Genomic DNA, 18,438 nt, shown 5'->3' on the forward strand with positions numbered 1-18,438 from the left:
TATTATCCACACCGAAACGACGGAAAACGCTTACATTCCTGTTTTGTGCATGCATGAAACGAAGGACAATTCGACCTGCGTCATTTCTGTCTGTTGTTTATTTACTTTCCGGCTCTTTGAAAGGTCATGCTAAAATGTTGAGAAAATCACCGAGTGTTTTAAATGGTCTGACAATGAGGTGGAGTTGTCGCTGCGAGTAACACAAAAGTACAAAGTTGCAAAAGCGAGTGAGAGTTAAAGAATTTGAAGAAAAGCTATCTGGAGCATGTACAAACTGATATTAATCTTGTCTAGTGCTGTCAAATCTGAGAGCAAACAAAACAAATGCAGTATAATGCCCTCCGCTGTCTTAGTTTAATTGGTCACATGACTGCATCATTTGACTAAAATGCGTCATCGTTTCCGGAAGCCTGTGGTTATGCAGTCCACACTGTGATGTGAAAATGGCATTTTCAAATGTATCCGCTTTGGAGAGCTCAGTGTGGACGGAAGGCCAAAAAGGAGAGAAAAATGATGTCTTTTCAAATATAAACGTATTAGTGTGGACATGGCCTTGCTGTTTTCAATAAATTGTATGCTCAAAAAATGTTTTCTCTCACTTCGATTTCTTCTTGTTGCATGTTGAAGCTCTCCTTGGAACCTTGTTAAGATCCAACTATGCAAAATATGATTTTTTTGCCATTTTTCCCAGTGTTCTTAAACTTTTGATCGGGACTGCACAATCTGTGGAAATGAGCTTACTCGAAGGGTAGGCTGGCCTCTCCCTTAGAGATAGAGTGAGGAGCTTGGCCATTTTGGAGGGGCTCAGAGTAGAACCACTATTCTTCCACATCGAAATGAGCCAGTAGAAGTGACACTGACAAGGATTCCTCCTGGGTACCTCCTGCCTGAGATGTTCTGAGGATGTCCCACCAGAAGGAGCCTCCAGGGCAGACCCTGGACACACTGGAGAGATATCTCTTGGCTGGTGCATGATGTAGTGACTGTTTCTTCTTCAGTCACCTTTTTCACTTACTGTGTGTTTATACACCACTTTAATTATTAATTATTATTTATCTCTTGCTCTATTCCTTAGTTTACCTATTCCTTTAAAAAGCTCACGTTTAACTGTTCCCTTTTAACTGGTGCTTCTAAACTGGCTGGTGGCATAAATGTTTGTTTGTAATGTGTGACTCTGACCCTGTAACAAGCTAACAACCTCTCCAAGGTGTAACCTGCCTCTTACCCTATGACTGTAATAGTTCCAGCGACACTGTGACCATGAATTGGATATACAAAACAAAAAAAATGGATTTTTGTGAACTGAATATGCTGGACTTTACTGGACACAATATGACATCAACATGGATTTCTTTTTTCCCCCAACATTTTATATAATATACAATTAACTGATCATGAAAATCATTTAAAACTAAGAATGGTATTACTTAATGAGACACTAGACACTACAAAAGTAGCCTGGCTTTACCTATGATACAATTCAAAAGTCTGTATTTTTCAAAGGATGTTGTTTACAAAGGATGTACAGAATACATTTAAAAGCTAAGGATGGATAAAAATGTATGACCTTTGTAAATAAAATACAAGAATTTTTAATATTTAATAAAGAACCTGAAACCAGCCCTCTGTAAAACATTTCATGAACATAACGTACAAAGCAAATGTCGTGTGTCACTCTGTCTCACTGGGAGGATTGACAGCAGATCCTTGAATGATGTCTCTGATTCTCTGTGTATCCACCAACAGCGCTTCATTATTAGGGTCAATCTTCAGAGCAGCAAGGAAGTCTTGGAGCCCTGAAATGAAATTGTAGGTAGATCAGTTGAGACCTGGACACCTTTTGAGTCACTGTAAAAAACACGCTCCACATATTTGACCTTACCCTTGCCCTTAGGTAGGACAAAGTTACTGTCATGCAAGTTACAACTCAAGCCTTGAGTCATGGCTAACAAGTTCTAAGTAAAGTCCGAAACAAATCACTGAGTGCAACACATCAACTTATTGACATTTTAAAGCAACAAACCTTCTGGATAGGCCTGCAGCTCGCAGAAGGCAGATCCTCGACGGACAAAAGCTCGAACTCTGGCAGCTGCATTGGCAGGGACTGGTGGAGTCAGCAGATCAAGTGCCTGCAGTAAAAAAGTGGGCAGATGTTTACTGTATGCTATTCCTCTGGAAAGTAAATAAATCTTGACCATTCATTGTCAGAGTTGGACCATCCAGAGCATCTGTCAGTCCACCTGTGCAACAAATCCAGTTGTGAAATTTTCTCGCTGCTAAAGTCAATGTTTGTGGTTTTATAACAAAGTGGAAGCCACTGGGAACAACAGCAACTTCAGCCACAAAGTGGCCGACCACGTAAATCAACCGAGCAGGGTCAGCCGATACACAGAAGTTCTGCAGAGTCTGTTTATTTACCATTAGAGCAGTGGATTGGTCTTTTATATGTTCCACTGGAGCACTCAAAGTGCTTTACACAACATGCCTCTTTCACCCATTCATAAAAGCAAATTTTTTTACTTGAGTGCTTTGTATCTAAGATTCACACATTCACACTCATACTCCAATTGTCATGGTCTGGCAGTTCTCACCGGCAGACCTGCCCGTTGTGTCCATGTTTGTGGTGTTTTTTGTTCTCCCTCCTTTTCCCCGTTTCCCCGTTATGTGTGTTTATGTTGACGTTCGTGCTCCCGGAAGTTTAGGATCCCCAATGATCATTCGATCCAAAAGTGTTCCTGCTGTGGAGGCAGCCACACCTGTCGCTCATCAGCTGCCGCCAGCTGCAGCTGATTGAGAGCGTCCTAACAGTGTGGCTGGATCGTTGAGTTTACCTCATCAGTACAGCCGTGGACTTGCTTTTGAAAAACCTCGCTCTGGAGATGGATTGCCTAGCTAACTCACTGTGTTTATCTTCACTAGGAATCGGGAGCAGAGTGTGTTTTCACAGGAGCAGAGTCACGGATTGCATGGGAGTTTTCCATTTCACTGTTCACGGACACAAGCACTGTGTGGGGATTTTGAAGAAGATCACCTTGCCGGGACTTGTATATATTTTACCTGTTGTTTTTCACTGTAAATAAATTCACTATTTTCTCTCAGAAGAGTCCCGTGTTTGGGTCCGGATCCTACCTACACCCTGACCCCATTGGATGCTTCAGAGAATACCTTGCGGTTAGTATCTTGTCCAAGGATAATTGTCATGTAGACTGAGGCAGCCAAGGTCCTTCTGAATAGTAGATGGCCTGGTTTACCCCCTAAACCACAGACACCCCTTCTCCATCTGGCAATCCGATGGATGAGTTTTGGTTTGTGTCAGCAGAACAGTACTTGTCTGACTGCAAGTGTAAAGTTTGGTGAAGGCGGGATTATGGTGTGGGGTTATTTTTCAGGTGTTGAAACTCTTAATGCTTCAGCATACTAAGACATTTTGGGCAATTTCATGCTCCCAACTTCATGAGAACAGTTTGGGGATGGTCCCCAAGTGTTCCAACATAACTGCACACCAGCACACAAACCAAGGTCCTTAAAGACATGGATGAAGATGTTTGGTGTGGAAGAACTTTATAGGCCTGCAGCGAGTCCAGATCTCAACGTACAGAACACCCTTGTAATTAATTAGTGCAGAGACTAATTCTTCCCAGGTCTACTTATCCTTGTGCTGACTCCCAATTAATGTCTGAACTCATAAATGCACTTTTGAAATAATGGTCAAAAATTTCTATAAACACACTCCTAAACATTGTGGAAAGCCTTCCCAGAAGAGTTAAAGCTGTTATATCAGCAAAGGGACCTTATCATCATATCAAACCCTATGGATTAAGACTGGGATGTTAAAACGTAAGTTCATATACATTGGTTGATGAGCGAATACTGTTCGCAATACAGGATATAATGCAGTGATCCTAGTTCAAATCTGCTCTGAGGCCATTTAATGCAACTCCCAGCTTTCTGCCTGTCTATCACAAAAAAGACTAAAAAAGGTAAAAGTAAAAATTAAAAAAGCTATAAAAGAAAAAATACCTGAGAGGAGTCTTCAATGGCCTTGTGAAAATTTCTTAACTTCAGATGGCATGCGGCCCTGTTCGAATGCAAAGCAGGGATCTTCCCCATAACCCTGATAGCCAAGCTATAGGCATTCACTGCTCCCAGGAAGTCCCCAGTGGCAAAACATTTGCTAAAAAATAAAGTTCTGTTAAACAGAGCTGATAACAAGGAAAATACAATTAATTAAACAGTGAAATTAAGCACGAAAAAAAAAATTTTTCAGTTACCCCAAAAATAACAATAGTTTGTACTTAGAAAAATAACAAAAAGTAAACCTCCTTAGAGACACTTTGAAAGTACAGGTAAGGAAAACAGTTAGTTAACAGTCAAACTGTTAAAAAAAATGTTTTGGAGCTTGTTAAACTCTGCCCCTAGAAAATATTTCAATCAATAAAAAACAAAATCAAAAAACCCAAACTAACACTAAACTAATAATAACCAGACTAAAAAAGGACATCCACCCTGGAAACTAAACTGAACTGAAATTGGAAAGAAAATCTTGAAAGTTACTAAAAATTGTAAAAAAAATAATTTAAATGTTTTTTTTTAAACTAAACTCTGTTTGCTGACACACTTCACTCACTCTCCTTTGTCCTTTAACCAGTAAGGGTTCCTCTCCTCTTCCTTCAGGTCTTCTAGCTCACCAACATCCACATTCACTTTTCGTCGGGTTTCAGCTTGTTTTCTCAGCCACTAGTTGGTTAAAAACAAACAAACAAACAAACAAACAAACAAACAAACAAACAAACAAACAAACAAAAAAAGCATATAAAAAAGTGACAAAGGTGTGTCTTCCATCCTACTGGGTGATCTTCAGTATTTGAAATTATTCTCAATAGCAGGGCCAGTAGTAATGTTATCTGTTTTACAAACAAAAGCCAGATCTACATAAGTGATCAAATAGCAGTGACTGTAGAAAACATGTACAACCTGACAGCTCCCCCAAAATGAATCCAAAGCATCTCTATTGCCCCCTGGTGCCTGACTGCAGTATTAATCATAAACCCCATGTCTTCCATGTTAGCAGATAACACTGGGGTCAAACTGTTAAACTAAATCAAAAGTTGCTTCACCAAGTTGCTTTGCAATCACTAAGAAACCTGTGCATCTCTGCTTGGAAACTGCAGATAAAGCCTGAATTTTGAGAGGTGGTCCAGTATTTACTTTCCAACAGAGTCAAATGTTAGGGTACCACCCAGTGTTTTGGTTATTGGACTTTTTGGACCTTGTTTATCGTTATAATGTTCCACGTTTCTTAGTCTTTATTTGGTATTGTTTAGTTTTCTTGTGCTTTTTAGTTTCATCCTTTGTATTTCCATACATAGAAAAAGAAAAGTATGGAAATACAAAGGATGAGACGTATGTATAAACTGTTTCCCAGTTTAGTCAGTCTTGTCTTCATGTTTGTTTGCCTAGTTGTCTGTTTTACCAGTTGTGACTCTGTGTGCGTCTCTCACCCTCTGTCTCTCGTCCCTCGGTCTGTTATGTGTCTCAGTGTGTGTGTTTCTCGTACTTCCTGTTTAGTTTGCCTGTAAGTCCTGCATCTTTGACAGCGACTGTCTGCTCTACACTGACAGCCTGAGGTGTTCTGCAGTAAACTGCACTAACTGTCAGAAAGACGTGTGGCATCATCACCCTTTTTTGTTAAGCTAAAGGTGTTTGTAAGCTAATCAGTAATTAGTCCTTAGCTATCGTGCTAAAATGAACAGTCAGCTGTTGGGGAAAGCTGGTGTTAGTTTACTAATCCATGCATATCAAATAAAGCTTATCCTTATCCTTATCAATCAAATTAACCTGAAAAAAAACCTACTGTATGTTTGAATGTTTCAAAATATTGTATACTTCAATCCCTCATAAATATCACGTTTAACACAGTTTTAACAGAAGATGAAGTACTGAGAGGACTGAAAATGTTGCCACTGTATTCTTCACAATGACTGGCTGTAATATCACTTCCAGTTTGTAACTTCTGTTTCTTGATAACACAACTGATTTTAACTAAATAAAAGACACAAGATTAATTGGAAAAAAAAAGTGTGAAAAATATAACAAAGTCTAATATGCTGTGCTGAAACCAAATATAAACATTTGGTGTGTTAAAACAAATTGTATGTTTAATTTCTCCACTAATTAATTTTTCAGCACCAGCTGTTTATATTTATTTTTTATTTTTTTTTACATGTCAGCTGTCAGCAGAACTGTAGACTCACGAAATGTGAAGAAAACATTACCTGTCGGTAGAGTGAAGATCCACTTTATTTCGGTTTGAGAGATAAACTGAACTGCACATTTGACATTTGGTGATGATTCTTTTTTCTTTGTGGTAATATGATCTGCCCTCAGATTCAGACCTCAGAACCATCCAGTGATAACAGATAAATCACACTATATATGCTCATTTAATCTTGGAGTAAATTTGTCATAACTCATAAATTAACTGATCAAAAAAAGCTAAAGGTACCAAATGATGTACTGTCAGTGAAAGCTGTAGGTGTTTTACTGAGAAAGCTAAAGGCAAAAAGGGATTAATCATCTATATAACTTATAAAGAAAGACACATTAAGAATTGTAAACTGGAGTGTTTGTTTTGTTGTTTAGCAAGCTTCATACTACTAGGACCAAGCTGGCCTTAACCCAGGAAATCCAGACCAGCTTGGTCCTAATGGTTTCTGCAGCTTGTTTTTCCCCAGGGTGAATTTAGCTGCTGATAATATTGTGGACTCTCTTTGTTTATGTCATCCCCAGTCTTATGTTCAAATCACAAAAGACAACATCTAATTTGCAGATTATTCAGATATTTACAGTAACTCTGGGCCTCTGTGGAGTGTGCAGTTGATGTCGTCTCCAGTTATAAAACGAGGATAAAAAAAACTAAGGAGTGATGAATTATTCAAACATAATGACAGCAACAAAGGTGTGTAGCATGGCTAACTAGCCAACAACAAACCTTTAATGCAGTGCATTAAAAGACCCCATGTGTGAAGTGCATGGGGGCACTTTTGCAGTCACCAGCGTGTGAGTGGATGGGAGTGTGACGCAGCATCTCAGTCCTACTGGGCAGATTCTGGCTTTAAAAAATTCCACATGGTAGCCCTCACAAGTGCACAGTGGGAAGTAGTGAAGCCATGGCATCCATCTGTCATACAGTCAGTACAGCTAAGATGCAAAAATACTCCATATTATTTTTTTTCTATTTCAGTTTTTCCCCCCCAGTGGATTAATGTTATCTTTGGGGACCAAGGGAGTGTACAGTTATCCAAATACCCGAATGAACAACCACATTTTGTATTATATAAATGATCATGCAATAATTTATTTGCTACACTCTGTACATATGTATGTTAAGTGTGATTAAAATCCTAACTCTTAGACTGGAGCCACAGTCCATGTTATTGTTGTTCAAATACTCTCTTAAAGTGGTTATTTAAACTCCATACTCCATAATTCTTTTTGGTGGTGGTATTGGTTTTCACAGCATTCAGGAACTCACCTCCTCCTCCTCTGGAAGTCTGGACTCTCTGAGAGCTGTTGGAAAGATTCTTGGGGTGAATGTAACTTGAATGTTTCCACTGAGTCTTGGAGGAGGGAGTTCATGTTGGGCTTTCTTGCTCTTTGCATTACTGTTGCTTCTTTGATCTGCAAGCAGGAGTATGTTCATTAATATCAGCCTGTATAACGCCAAATCTAAGCACCAGGAAAAAACAATGTAGACTGCAAGACAAAATTGGACCATTTGTCATTCTATGAAGCTTCACTTTAAGCACTTTGCCTACCTCACATCCATGGCCAATTTATAATTACCAATTAACCTAATATACATGTTTTTGGACTATGTGGTAAAGCTGAAGTACTCAGAGGAAGGCAGACACAGGATAAGATGCAAACCCCACACAGAAAAACTCTGGGAGTCTTTCTGTGTGGAGCTGAGACTCAAACCAGGAACCTTCTTGCTATGAGGCAACAGCTCTAACCATGACACCATGCTACCTAAAAGAAGTGTAATGATGGCTTGAGGTTAACAATGTTAATTCAGAGCAAGAGGGTCCTGGGTTCAAACCCAGTTGGAGGCCCTTTCCGTGGACTGCAGGCTCGCCATGTGCTTGCATAGTTTTTCCTGTCCTTGCAAAACATCCTAGGTGAATGCTGCCTATGTCACCTCAAGAGTTGCATTTCCTGCTTTTTTGTTTATTTGTGTTTTTTTTTTACTCACCCAATTTCATTTTTTCTTGGTTGGGAGGTCCACATTTTTGCCTCTCTGTCTCTGTTCTTAGTTGGCGTGCTTTGGCTTTTTGATTTTGCAATTTTAGCTGGACATCCTGCTCTGCTTTTTGTTGTTGTCTGAAATGCCATGCAGCCAACTCTTGTGTGGTTTTCTCTTGTTCTGTGTCCTTTATCTTCTGGATACTGTCTCGTTCCTCTTTTTCAAGCTGAACTCAAGGAAAATATAACAAAACACTAGAGGCTCTTTTCAGGATCAAACAGGAGAATTTGGTGATTAAACAGAGTGGAAAATTACCTTTATCACTGTCTCCAGAGCATATTTGTTCTCTTCTTGTTGTTTTGCTGCCTTGTTTCTAGACTCTGAAGAAAGCTTTTCGTGGTATTTTAACAGGGCCCTCTGTCTGATCTCCATTTTTTCTTTATTATCTGAAAAACATTATGAACTTAATTTAATCGAGTAATTTCACTAAGATTAAAATCCCAAGTAAAGCCTGCTAGGGTTGGTTGGGCAACTGGGCGAATATCTATCAACAACTGAACTGAAGTAATACTAAAGCTGAAGTAACTTCATGTGCCCAACACGTTTATGAATACTGAACAGGCAGGGCACAGAAAGGGTAGAAAAATATGCAGTGATTTCCAATTTTGATAGAAGCTGTGCACAGAGCATCAGCAGAGGAACAAACAAGGAACAAACTTCTAAAACACTCCTGATGTGATTTGAAGCATTTTGAAGAGCAAAACAAAGCTCGGGATAATGCTCTCCCTCTAGTGTCTAAGGGTAAAGAAATAGCAGCTTAATATGAGCTCCAGTGACTAGTTCAGTGTCTCCCACACCTATACCTCACCTGGTATATTTGGTGATTAATTTTAGCATTTCTTATTTTTATTTTTTTTATTAATCTATAAGAACGATCATCCCGGGGATGAGATATTTACCAAAGTATCTGGCAAATAAAATATCTGAGGAGAAGAACCTTATAACCAATCAACCAGCTGGTTAACCAATGAAGTGTGTGTGGCTCTTTTTCTGGTGCAAATATAAACGGACACATATTTATCAATCAATCAATCAATCAATCAATCAATCAATCTTTATTTATAAAGCACTTTTCATACAGAGAAAATGTAGCACAAAGTGCTTTACATAGTTAAAAGCAGCCCACCCCACCCTCCAACTCACTCCCCACACTCTCAATACACATATATCCCCCCACCCACACACACATACACACACGCGCACACTTAAAGAGTAAAAATTGGGCTGGGCTCGCATGAGCCAAGTGAGGAAACACTATAACAGGGAGCCGTCTGCACCGGGAGCCGGTCACAGACCGCAGCCTCCAGGCTGGGCACACAGCAGGAGGGAGGCAAAGGAGCCCCCCAGCCAGGCTGAGAGGACCCCAGAGACCCAGCAGCCACGGTCAATAACAGCCCCGGTGCAGAGAGCGCCCTCCGAGGAAAAACTGGAGATATGACGCAATACAATATATATAGGGTAAAATGATAAAATAAATAAGAACAGGATACAATATAAATATAAATAGAGTAAGAAGATTAAAAAACGAATAAGAATAAAATCAAACAAATATTAGGTAAATCCTAAATTAATAATAGAATAACAGGATAGAATAAATAAGCATAAAAAATAAATAAACGCTAAGTAAAAGCTAAATTAAAAAGGTGGGTCTTGAGCCTGTTCTTAAAAACATGTACGTTCTCTGCGGCCCTGAGCTCCTCCGGCAGGCTGTTCCACAGACGAGGACCATACCACTGAAACGCTGCCTCTCCGTGAGTATGTGTCCTGACTTTAGGGACAATCAAAAGGCCAGTACCAGAGGACCTCAGGGTCCGCGAGGGTTCGTATGGTAAAAGCAGATCTGAGAGATAAGAAGGCCCAAGACCATTAAGACATTTAAAAACCAATAAAAGAACTTTAAAATCGATCCTGAAACACACGGGGAGCCAGTGCAGCGATTCTAAAACCGGTGTAATGTGGGCCCGCCCTCTGGTCTTCGTCAGCACACGAGCTGCCGAGTTTTGCAAGAGTTGTAAAGTTGAAATATTCTTCTTAGGAAGACCAGAGAGCAGGGCATTACAGTAATCAATGCGACTGGTAATACAAGCATGCATCAACATCTCCGTGTTGGCCCGAGAGAGAATAGGGCGGACTCTGGCTATATTTTTTAGATGATAAAATCCAATTTTAGTTACATGTTTAATATGTGGGATAAAACCAAGCTCAGAGTCAAAAATAACACCCAGGTTTTTCACTTGTAGCGAAGGACATAGTGAAAATGCCTCTAATTTAGACAAGAGTTTCTCTCTCTGAGCCTCAGGACCGACAATTAAAACGTCAGTTTTGTCCTGGTTAAGTTGTAAAAAGTTTTCTGCCATCCAAGATCGTATATCTAAAATACAGTTAAAAAGGGCATCCATTTGTCTGGTGTCATCAGGAGACACGGAGATGTACAGCTGTGTGTCATCAGCGTAACTGTGAAAGTTCACTCCATGCCTCCTGATGACACCGCCGAGAGGGAGCATATACAAATTAAAAAGTACAGGGCCTAGAACCGACCCTTGAGGCACACCACATGTCATTTTATGGATCTTAGAGGAGCATGTATCCATACTCACCATAAAAGTTCTGTCAGAGAGATAGGAAGTGAATGAGAAAAATGAGATAAACAATGACATGGCTTACCTAACAAAACCCCTGCAAAAATGCACAAGCACTGTTTGAAAAAATAAGCCTACCAGTTGGTATCACAGTTTTTCTTGATTTCACAGCAGAAAAACATTCTCACTACTCTTAGTGCAGCTCTCAAATCAGTAATGCATTTCCCCACCCATAATAGCTTTTGTCATTGTTTTTATGGACACTACTATTGTTTTCATGTTGTTTTCAACATTAACAGTTTGTACTTTGTCAATCATGGACTACGAAATGGAGCAGTCGTTAGCCATATCCCCTACATGGATGGCATCAAGCTGTATGCCAGGAGTGAAAAAGACATCGACTCACTGACAGATGTACAGCTAGAAGTATAGTTGGATTCTGGGAATCCCGCAAATAAATGGGAACCATGAAGAGGCCGCTAGGAAAGCCACAACTCATGGATCTTTGTTGTCTCATGAGATAACAGATGCACAAACTGGTGATGGCTAACCAACCAGACATAGACAAGCAGAGAAAGATGGCCGTAATGACAGACGTAGCTATACCAAGTGATAGCAACGTCAGATGTATAAAGGCTAATTTACACCCCACTCTCAAAAAGTGATATAGATTTAACACTGCCTGTGTAGCTAGATTTAAGAAATACGTGCTTAGAGTTTAAGTTCTTAAAAAATGTTTACTGCCATCTTGTGCTAGTACAGAACATGACATCATCAGGTTTCTTGGTTGGTTGCAGTCAATACACTCACATTAGTTTATGTTAGCTAATTTTAACAGAACCAATAACTCAAGGGAAGACAAGGGAAGGCAGTACAAAGGTGACCCCTTAGGGGGCCTTAGGGGGCCACCTTTGTACTGCCCCGAGCTGCAACAATGTTTATCTTAAGAAACCAAGAATATACTGTTCACTTTCACTCTGTCTCTTAAGCAGTAAGCGTTTCTTCATTGGACTAGCTGCACTGAGACAGAAAAATCCACCTGTTAGCCATAATTTTCGTTTTTATAAACCATTTTATGAATCAGAACAGTGTGGAGGGGAGCCTGTTTGAGTCAGGTGACAGGTGGTTCGCTGGATGGACAAGCTGGAGTCAGAAACTGTTTTTTCCTTGTGTGGCTGGATGTACAGAGAGGTGCAATCAGCTGATGTGATCAGCGCTATTTTATGCAATAAAATAGTCTCTCTATCCCAAGAACACTCAAACAGTTAACAACATATCAGGTTACTACATGTGCCTCACACTACAAACATAACTATGTTTCTTATCGAGGCATAATTGGGAATCCAATGATGTCATGCTAAACATGTTTTGATAACTTTAACTTTCAGCACTTATGTTTTAAATCCAGCTACACAGTAAGTTTTATATCCTTGTCAGTTTATGAAACCAGGGCTCCATGATGTAAATTAGCCTTAATACAGGAAGTGTTTCAAGTCAATTTTACATAATTTTACAAGCTTGTAATTGCCAGATAAAAGCCCTCAAGAGACACTGTTCACAGGAAAACATCCAGCTTACCACATCAAAAACTTCAGGACTGCTGCATGACCAACTCTGTCTCTTCTTGAACTGTCACATGTACAAATGTATTATGATACATTATCATGGGTTCAGAAGACCAGAGCCTTGTTGTTTACTGAAATGACCACAAGTTGAAGCTCTTACCCGTACTTATCATCAGATGCTTCCACACTTTGTTGGTCCTTTTTGGCAAAGTGATGACTGCACATCCATTTGCAACCCTTACTGCGATTCTGTCATCATCAACAGGCTCAAACAAGAAGGCTTCAAACAGATAAGGCGGGAAATGCACCTGTGAATGAATACATATTATACTGTAAGAATTGTTGTTAAGAGAAATGTAAGACCATCGTCTGGTTCTTGTTTAGCGATTAATTTGAATTGAATTTTGAATTTATATGTACAGATATATATTTTTTTATACATACACACACACACACACACACACACACACATACACACACACACACATACACACACACACATACATACATACATACATATATATATATATATATATATATATACACACACACACATACATACAGTGGGGCAAAAAAGTATTTAGTCAGCCACCGATTGTGCAAGTTCCCCCACTTAAAATGATGACAGAGGTCAGTAATTTGCACCAGAGGTACACTTCAACTGTGAGAGACAGAATGTGAAAAAAAAATCCATGAATCCACATGGTAGGATTTGTAAAGAATTTATTCGTAAATTAGGGTGGAAAATAAGTATTTGGTCACCTCAAACAAGGAAAATCTCTGGCTCTCACAGACCTGTAACATCTTCTGTAAGAAGCTTTTCTGTCCCCCACTCGTTACCTGTATGAATGGCACCTGTTTGAACTCATCATCTGTATAAAAGACACCTGTCCACAGCCTCAAACAGTCAGACTCCAAACGCCGCCATGGCCAAGACCAAAGAGCTTTCGAAGGACACCAGGAAAAGTATTGTAGACCTGCACCAGACTGGGAAGAGTGAATCTACAATAGGCAAGCAGCTTGGTGTGAAAAAATCAACTGTGGGAGCAATCATCAAAAAATGGAAGACATACAAGACCACTGATAATCTCCCTCGATCTGGGGCTCCACGCAAGATCTCATCCCGTGGGGTCAAAATGATCATGAGAACGGTGAGCAAAGATCCCAGAACCACACGGGGGGACCTGGTGAATGACCTGCAGAGAGCTGGGACCAAAGTAACAAAGGTCACCATCAGTAACACACTACAACGGCAGGGAATCAAATCCCGCAGTGCCAGACGTGTTCCGCTGCTGAAGCCAGTGCATGTCCAGGCCCGTCTGAAGTTTGCCAGAGAGCACATGGATGATACAGCAGAGGATTGGGAGAATGTCATGTGGTCAGATGAAACCAAAGTAGAACTTTTTGGTATAAACTCAACTCGTCGTGTTTGGAGGACGAAGAATACTGAGTTGCATCCCAAGAACACCATACCTACTGTGAAGCATGGGGGTGGAAACATCATGCTATGGGGCTGTTTTTCTGCCAAGGGGACAGGACGACTGATCCGTGTTAAGGACAGAATGAATGGGGCCATGTATCGTGAGATTTTGAGCCAAAACCTCCTTCCATCAGTGAGAACTTTGAAGATGAAACGAGGCTGGGTCTTCCAACATGACAATGATCCAAAACACACCGCCCGGGCAACAAAGGAGTGGCTCCGTAAGAAGCATTTGAAAGTCCTGGAGTGGCCTAGCCAGTCTCCAGACCTCAACCCCATAGAAAATCTGTGGCGGGAGTTGAAAGTCCGTGTTGCTCGGCGACAGCCCCAAAACATCACTGCTCTCGAGAAGATCTGCATGGAGGAATGGGCCAAAATACCAGATACTGTGTGTGCAAACCTGGTAAAGACCTATAGTAAACGTTTGACCTCTGTTATTGCCAACAAAGGTTATGTTACAAAGTATTGAGTTGTATTTTTGTTATTGACCAAATACTTATTTTCCACCCTGATTTACGAATAAATTCTTTACAAATCCTACCATGTGGATTCATGGATTTTTTTTTCCACATTCTGTCTCTCACAGTTGAAGTGTACCTCTGGTGCAAATTACTGACCTCTGACATCATTTTAGGTGGGGGAACTTGCACAATCGGTGGCTGACTAAATACTTTTTTGCCCCACTGTACAGGGAGTGCAGAATTATTAGGCAAGTTGTATTTTTGAGGAATAATTTTATTATTGAACAACAACCATGTTCTCAATGAACCCAAAAGACTCATTAATATCAAAGCTGAATGTTTGTGGAAGTAGTTTTTAGTTTGTTTTTAGTTTTAGCTATTTTAGGGGGATATCTGTGTGTGCAGCTGACTATTACTGTGCATAATTATTAGGCAACTTAACAAAAAACAAATATATACCCATTTCAATTATTTATTTTTACCAGTGAAACCAATATAACATCTCCACATTCACAAATATACATTTCTGACATTCAAAAACAAAACAAAAACAAATCAGCGACCAATATAGCCACCTTTCTTTGCAAGGACACTCAAAAGCCTGCCATCCATGGATTCTGTCAGTGTTTTGATCTGTTCACCATCAACATTGCGTGCAGCAGCAACCACAGCCTCCCAGACACTGTTCAGAGAGGTGTACTGTTTTCCCTCCTTGTAAATCTCACATTTGATGATGGACCACAGGTTCTCAATGGGGTTCAGATCAGGTGAACAAGGAGGCCATGTCATTAGTTTTTCTTCTTTTATACCCTTTCTTGTCAGCCACGCTGTGGAGTACTTGGACGTGTGTGATGGAGCATTGTTCTGCATGAAAATCATGTTTTTCTTGAAGGATGCAGACTTCTTCCTGTACCACTGCTTGAAGAAGGTGTCTTCCAGAAACTGGCAGTAGGACTGGGAGTTGAGCTCAACCCGAAAAGGCCCCACAAGCTCATCTTTGATCATACCAGCCCAAACCAGTACTCCACCTCCACCTTGCTGGCGTCTGAGTCGGACTGGAGCTCTCTGCCCTTTACCAATCCAGCCACGGGCCCATCCATCTGGCCCATCAAGACTCACTCTCATTTCATCAGTCCATAAAACCTTAGAAAAACCAGTCTTGAGATATTTCTTGGCCCAGTCTTGACGATTCAGCTTGTGTGTCTTGTTCAGTGGTGGTCGTCTTTCAGCCTTTCTTACCTTGGCCATGTCTCTGAGTATTGCACACCTTGTGCTTTTGGGCACTCCAGTGATGTTGCAGCTCTGAAATATGGCCAAACTGGTGGCAAGTGGCATCTTGGCAGCTGCACGCTTGACTTTTCTCACTTCATGGGCAGTTATTTTGCGCCTTGGTTTTTCCACACGCTTCTTGCGACCCTGTTGACTATTTTGAATGAAACGCTTGATTGTTGGATGATCACGCTTCAGAAGCTTTGCAATTTTGAGACTGCTGCATCCCTCTGCAAGATATCTCACTATTTTTGACTTTTCTGAGCCTGTCAAGTCCTTCTTTTGACCCATTTTGCCAAAGGAAAGGACGTTGCCTAATAATTATGCACACCTGATATAGGGTGTTGATGTCATTAGACCACACCCCTTCTCATTACAGAGATGCACATCACCTAATATGCTTAATTGGTAGTAGTGATGGGCAGATGAAGCCCCATGAAGCACTGAAGCTTTTCATCCAATTGGTTCACCCCAACGCGAAGCTTCATGAAGCTTCATTTGCTCTAGCAGGACACCTACTGGACGTAAAAATAATAGCTGGCATGAATTTGAAGAGTGTGGCATTTTGCACACAGCCTGTAAATGTCAACAACAAAAGGAGTGTGTAAAACATGTATATTGTAGTGATGGCAGTATACTGTGTATATTTATGCTGGCAGTATGGAAAATGATTATTTGCGGCAAAGTTCGAACCGCTTCATGAACCAGTCACGTGGTACAGCCGGGCAGCGAGGCTTCGGACGTCATCATTTTCAGCTCCTCCCATAAATGAAGCAAGCCTCGATACGCGCTTCGCGGAAACGCCCCCTCCATTACTCGACACACGCTCCGAAGCCTCGATACAGAACGTCCCATCACTAATTGGTAGTAGGCTTTCGAGCCTATACAGCTTGGAGTAAGACAACATGCATGAAGAGGATGATGTGGACAAAATACTCATTTGCCTAATAATTCTGCACTCCCTGTATATATATATATATATATAATTATTATGACGTCTTAGCAATGGCTTTTTCTTGCTGCAACTCGTCCGTCAAACCTGCAGCTTGAACTCTTCTCTTCTCAGTTGAAACTAAGACTTGTTTACTACAACCACTATTAAGCTGTGCTTGAAGCTGTTGTCCTATCACGCAAGCTGTTAACTCTCAGAAACTTGTCCTCTGGTTCAGTTGTGGCTTTGGGTCTGCCAGACCTATTCCTATCAGAGTGTGCCCCAGTTTTTAAATGCCTTTTGATGGTGAAGGAAACTGTACTCAGTGACACTTTGACTTTCTTGCAATTTCTCTATAGGAAAGACCTACATTTTTAAGTGTTATGATGGTCTGTCTCTCTTCCATTGTTATTTGCCTTTTTCTCGAGGGTATGGTACAGTGTGTTCCGACACTGCTTTTATGCAGACAGAGGGGGACGGTAGAAAAATATCCGGTTGGGAGGGGGGGCTTTAATGATGCATTTGGAAAAACTCATGCAGAAAGCTTAATATGGTCATGTCAATTTATATTTATATATTTCTTTTCCTTCTTTTCCTTTTCACGTAGATGGCAACAAAAGCATTGATAAAAGCGCTCGAAAATATATACGGCAGCTGAGTTGGCTGCTGCTCACAAACTTGATCAAACTGCCGTACATCGTTTCAATATGTCTCAATTCTGTGTGACACAGAAAAAAAATGCTATGCAGTCTAGCTTAGTCTCTGACTGAGACGAGTCCCATAGATATAGTATTTGATACACAAACAGTAAAAATACAAAACTCCTTTATTCAGAACTTTACCTTGAGGTAATCGTCCGTACAGACAATGTCTACCTTCCCGGCATTCGTTCCTTTTAGAGGCACATTAATGTAAAGCGTCGTCTCCGTCTGGGTCCAGACGTAGTCCATCACGACCAGAGGCATTTTTGGGACAACTGAGCTCACTGTTTGATTCACCTGATTTTAGAAGAGCCAGAAGGTTGTGCTTTGATTAAAAAAAATCGCTCTATTTCCTTTCATAAACGTGTCCGACGTGAAGTCCCGTCGCACCTCGCCATGTTACTATGGTAACCATAAACAAAATGCTGACTTTGAGTTTGTCGGAAAAACCTAAACTGAAATTCGTAACGCATAACCACAATGCATTAAACATTTTTATATATTCTTCTATAAAAATCCACAAAGCCGAAATCCATAACCTTTCACAGGAAGTGCACTCAACCTACGTAAGAGGATTAAAGGTGCTGACAAAAAAGTGGGGGAATCATTTCTATTTGTTTGTTGTTGTTGTATTTCCAGAATCCTGAAAAAAAATCTGTTTCTTCAACTGGATTGGACACGGAGAATTCAGGCTTTTTCCCCCTTAGAATTCTGGAAAACAAACAAACAAACAACAACAAAAACCCCAAACAAAAGACTCACACAAATTTTGTTTGCCAGTGGCCCTAATGCTCTTTCATAACAACCTCATCTTTGAGGTTAATTTAATAGAAAGTTTTTTCACTGAAGCTTAACTCTAAGATCTCCTTTCAAAGAGGAGAAGCTACCAGACCCAGACTCAGTGGTTCTCATAACTCACTTCAAATGTTGTTACTGTTAATCAGCTCCTGTCTTCTCAGATTCAGCTAAATGCTACAAAACTATTCAGATGGTGCTTGACGGTGCAAATGGATAATGACCCAATGCAACCTAAACGTTTCCCTAGGCTAACTAATAAGATAGTCTTAAATACTCAAGTTAGTCACTGAAGGCTGTCTAGAGCAGTAGCAAACAGCAAATGAAGGTGGCTGGAGTAAAGACTAGTGCC

At 40.4% G+C, this 18,438-nt stretch overlaps 1 protein-coding gene across 2 annotated transcripts; it reads right to left on the reverse strand.

Moving 5' to 3' along the window:
* Window positions 1–1,581: 1,581 nt before the first annotated feature.
* dnaaf4 (dynein axonemal assembly factor 4) lies at window positions 1,582–17,688 on the reverse strand. Of its 2 annotated transcripts, XM_026177029.1 has the most exons (9): window positions 17,433–17,688; window positions 12,610–12,757; window positions 8,561–8,691; window positions 8,255–8,471; window positions 7,535–7,680; window positions 4,628–4,737; window positions 4,021–4,174; window positions 2,024–2,129; window positions 1,582–1,796 (listed from the first exon to the last, which is right to left on the reverse strand). In XM_026177029.1, exons 1-9 carry the CDS (start codon window positions 17,553–17,555, stop codon window positions 1,672–1,674), a joined length of 1,260 nt encoding a protein of 419 aa, XP_026032814.1. In that variant the 5' UTR covers window positions 17,556–17,688; the 3' UTR covers window positions 1,582–1,671. The 2 variants fall into 2 exon arrangements, with proteins under 2 accessions (XP_026032814.1, XP_026032815.1); XM_026177030.1 differs by lacking the exons at window positions 8,255–8,471; window positions 8,561–8,691.
* Between the last annotated feature and the right edge of the window lie 750 nt (window positions 17,689–18,438).

This window comes from Astatotilapia calliptera, chromosome 7 (genome assembly GCF_900246225.1).
Source record: "Astatotilapia calliptera chromosome 7, fAstCal1.2, whole genome shotgun sequence".
Classification (NCBI taxonomy): domain Eukaryota; kingdom Metazoa; phylum Chordata; class Actinopteri; order Cichliformes; family Cichlidae; genus Astatotilapia; species Astatotilapia calliptera.

Bases quoted from the DNA above. Each gene is read 5' to 3' on its own strand.
- dnaaf4 (XM_026177029.1), bottom strand. From the start codon at position 17,555: ATGCCTCTGGTCGTGATGGACTACGTCTGGACCCAGACGGAGACGACG. The intron at 4,175-4,627 runs GTGAGTGAAGTG...TTTATTTTTTAG, and splicing joins TGGTTAAAGGACAAAGGAGA to CAAATGTTTTGCCACTGGGG. The intron at 1,797-2,023 runs GTTTGTTGCTTT...ATTTCATTTCAG, and splicing joins GCTGCAGGCCTATCCAGAAG to GGCTCCAAGACTTCCTTGCT.